The sequence below is a fragment of the Austrofundulus limnaeus genome, unplaced genomic scaffold (genome assembly GCF_001266775.1).
Source record: "Austrofundulus limnaeus strain Quisiro unplaced genomic scaffold, Austrofundulus_limnaeus-1.0 Scaffold1, whole genome shotgun sequence".
NCBI lineage: Eukaryota > Metazoa > Chordata > Actinopteri > Cyprinodontiformes > Rivulidae > Austrofundulus > Austrofundulus limnaeus.
In genome coordinates this window covers 3712239-3716444 of record NW_013952403.1, presented here as the reverse complement: position 1 = coordinate 3716444, position 4206 = coordinate 3712239, and the positions used below count along the sequence as shown (strand labels likewise).

Sequence of the window (4206 nt, the reverse complement as noted above, 5' to 3'; positions counted from 1 at the left end):
TTGGTTGTTTTGTCTCATTTAGGTCTGAAATTGAGTTTCTTTTTTGCACATGATTTGGAGTAGGACTGCAGAATATCTGTCTATGGGTAGCTCAGGTAGCAGAAAATGTCCTCCAGCAAGCGCTGGGACAGCGGTGTCTTTTATGTTCCATAGGAACTTGTATGCAGTTGGAAATTTGAATGTTATGGCAGGCTTTGTAACATATATTCAAACCACACATATACTTTTTAAGATGTTTTAATAGTGTCCCTTAAAGTTAAAATAGCATTTAAATTTTTGAAAAACATTGGGTAGTATGAAAGTTGAGAAAAAAGTTGTCAAGTTTAGACTGTCTTAAAATAATCAGATAGGTGACAGAGCTAAATAAATAAATAAATAAATAGGGCCACTTTTGCCTGTAGTGTAAAGGCAGACAGCCTAGCAAAATTACAGCCACATTCAAAGCACTGTCTACAGCACGTGAGATTTTTTTTTCTGAAACATCCCTTTAAATCCGCTTGAAGGAGCACGTTAGATTATTATATGACAAACCGGCTTGCCTTCGGGCCTGTTTTTGCTTCTGCTGTTTGGCAGATGCTCATTAGCATTTAGCTTTTGCCCTCCGGCAGTTAGCTCCTCCCCCTGAGCTCTGATTGGACGCACTGTTACTGGAGCTGTCGCTCAGCTCCTGGAAACTTTCCTCTCCGCTTAGTCCCGGCTACAGCTTCACACCGCCAGGTCGTTTCCAGCGGTAGTTGCGCTTCCGTCTTTGTTGGTTTGTTTGTTTTACTAGCGAGCTCGGACAGCATCAAGAGACACTCCAGCCGGATCCATGTCATAGCACAGATTTAGTGGAAAATGATAATCTGCACGAATAAAATGGAGTATCCCTTGAGATCGCAGTGCCATCGAGTACAGAAACAGGTAGGTTATCCACCGTTCATTCATTTGTTCGTGAATTCAAGAGAGAGAAAAAGAAAGAACCTCCTGAAAAAAGCCATTTTTTTGTTTTTAAATTATCGGTTTTTCACTGCTAGCTGTTAAAGTAAAACAATGTTTAGCTTAGCTTTTAATACGTTTCAGTTCGTAAACTTTTTAACGAAGTAACGGAGCGGCTCGGCAGTAAGCTAGCTTCAACAACAAACAAACAAGAGCCGAACCGAACTTCTCCTAAAACGGAAGCTGTTTCAAAGTTTAGGCCTAAATTATGTCAGAAAGGGCGAAGTGAGATTTATGAAGCTTAATTCGGCGTCATTTACTTACTTACCCCGTCCGGAGAGGGGAGGAGGGGGCAGGTTTCCATCTTTAGTCGTTAAAATGTCACGTAAAGCCCGTCAGTGGTTTGAGACGCTGCAAAGACAAGCATCAAATATGCCCACTTTCCTTTTTATACTAGACTGCACAGAGATATCTTTGTTGTTGCTTTTTTTTAGACGAGTGTCGTATTTTCATAAAAAGCTTGTTTTTTTGTTGTTGTTTTTGTCCTGATGGGAAGCGGCAAGTGAAGGTGACATCTTCTGAGGATTTAGGATAAAAATCAATAGTGATCAGGATGCTGTGGAGTAATGCAGTCGCTTTAAGTGTTGTCATTAAACACAGTAGTGTAAATCTGTTGGTGGGAATAAACCTAGATTATTCGGGTTTTTATCTCCTACTTGCAGCCCATCTTAGTTTTGGGGATCCTTCTTGTGCTGTGTTTTTGGCTGAAGGAGGACTGCCAATCAAAGTTGTTTTTCTCCCCTACTGATGTTTTTACATTCTGCAACAGAAAGGGGGCGCTGTCCCGAATGCAGTCCTCCCCCTTCAATAAAAAAAACGTTTGCTGCAGACCTGTGTCCAGAAATGGAACAAAAGACACAGTATTTTGAGCTTAAACTTATGTTTTTTTGGTAGTGTTTATGCTTATTTTTGCAAACCTTTTGATTCCTACTCTACAGACAAGCATATGTTTCATTTGAAATAAATGTGCAGGTTAGTTTACAACCACTTAAAGTGCACACATTTTGCATTTGACTGTGACTTAATAACCTACCCCCTCTTAATTTGCTCATTATCACAGTAAGACTCTTATTTTTGATCTCCCTGCCTGCCTTGTTTAAACAAATATCCAATCACTCATTCTATGTTAGGTTTGTCTCTTCTTTTTCCTGTTCTGCAACACAGTCTTTTGTTTGTCTTGCTGTATCTCCCTCCCCTTCTCCTCTGCAGCTGGTTTGATTTGCATGACTGTTTTGGAGTTCAGGTTGCAAAGCTATAAAAAATAAAAATCTGCCCTTGTTGCTTGTTTCCAGTGTTTTAAGGGGGGGGGGGGGGTCTATGATGAAGATGGACCCTCTCCAGGCTCAGTTGGAATGCAGATCGGATGTCCTCCCCACCACATCACACACAAACACATTCACGCTTGAAGAAGAGCTGGCGTCATTTCCCCCCCATTTCTTTGTGTGTCACCTCAGCCCTGCGCTCCACTTCACGCTGCTGCTGTTTTGTCAGCCTTTGTCTGCATTTACCTTTCCCCCCACCTCTCGGCGACGTCACCGCTGTTTTTCATTTCATCCCCTGCATCATGAGCCTCTCTGATCAATACACAAATGACCTCTACAGGATTAGGGAGATTTGTTTTGTTTTGCATATCAAGTAATCTGCACTTGTGAATTTATGTCTCTTGATTTTTATTAATTATTTGCAGGTATAACTCAGCGGCGTGCTATGATAAAACATCCTACTCTGCTTCTTGTGACACTGCAAACAATTCAGATTCAAAATGACTTAGTGACTGCGCTGCAAACACAAATCGTAGGTTTTTGTGCATATTTATGTGCAAAATATGTTTTGTAATGCCACCCACAGTTGCCAATGATTTTTCGATGCTTTGTGTCCACCCACACACTTGTTACCATATTTTTTTTCTGTTTTGATGTGGGTGTTTTTTCTATATGTGAGCAATGCATCACCTTGTTAAAATGTACTGCTGCATGCAGCTTGTGTGGTTTGTTTTAAGGTGATAAAGCTGAAGCTGCAGTTTAGACAGACAATCGGTGTATTTTTCCACTGCTTACTAATGAAAATAAATCAGATTTATTCATATTGATGGATGACACCAACATCTTTAAAAATGATAAATGATTCGACAGAGCTCTACATTTGTGTTGTCAGCAGAAATTGTTTATTACGTAGGATGTGTCATTTCCTGCGGTCCGCAGTGGTTCCTGTTTCAGTTTAGCTTTTTTTTGTCGGTTTTTGTCTAGACATGTTTGAGCTTATGAAAAAAGTACCTATTTCTTTCCTAACTGCGTGATTCCAGTGATGACGAAATCTATCTCCTCACTCAGTCCGAGAAGTGTCGCCAGTCGCCACATTGTATTCTGCCTACTTCCTGGTTCGATTACCTGTGAGAGGCCTAGACATCACTATTCTGTTCTTTGCTGAAATATTTCACTCCACAACATTTACTCGACCTTTAAAAATTCACTGAAGTTTTTGTCGAGGAGTCCGTGAGATCTTGGTTTCCATACAGTCCAAACAGCACAAATCCAATTCTGTTCTTTGTTCCCACTAGTTTGTCCTACAGAGGAGTCTGTCAACGACAAACGTCCCACATATCTTATTCAGCTTTGTCCACATTCTTTGATTAAGCGCAAGTTTTAGATCTGCTATATGGGGAAAAATAAATTGTTTTAGGAGTTTTTAATGAAATGTTCATCATTAATTTGCAATCGAAGCCATTTTGTTCTCTCCCGATAACTAGAGTTATGTCTTCCTGCAAGTCAGGCTCTTGGAAAATTTCACTCAAAACATGTTTTCACCGTAGTTCTGGCTTCCAAAAAGTGGTTGGAGCAACGCCGTTCCTTTCAGTGATCAAACCAGTTAGTGCTCAGTGGAGCAGTAACCTAGATTTTGCAGCTCAGCATACTAATCAGGAGCACTTGTGTTTGCAAAGCGAGACTTGTGTGAATGTGCTCTTTTTGGCCTTTGATTGGCAGGCACCTGTGCGCTCTACACTCTCTCTTATACTATATACGTGTGTGTGTATGTGTGTGTGTGTGTGTGTCTCTAAATACATAATTTTTTTTAGGAGTGTTGACAGCTAAAAGGAGGTCACGGTTTGTGTCCGGGCATGTTCGGATTTAGTGCCAACTCCCGCGATTGACTGATTTAATATGTGATGTGTGTGTGTGTGTGTGTGTGTGTGTGTGTGTGTGTGTGTGTGTGTGTGTGTGTGTGTGTGTG

The 4206-nt window shown here is 40.8% G+C and overlaps 1 protein-coding gene across 1 annotated transcript in view; it reads left to right on the top strand.

The window, feature by feature from the left end:
• Positions 1-673: 673 nt before the first annotated feature.
• sesn4 (sestrin 4) overlaps positions 674-4206 on the top strand; it is an 18377-nt gene continuing 14844 nt past the window's right edge. Inside the window, exon 1 of the mRNA XM_014005563.1 lies at positions 674-903. Coding sequence (XP_013861017.1) covers positions 838-903 — 66 coding nt within the window. The 5' untranslated portion in view covers positions 674-837. The remainder of the gene's footprint in view (positions 904-4206) is intronic.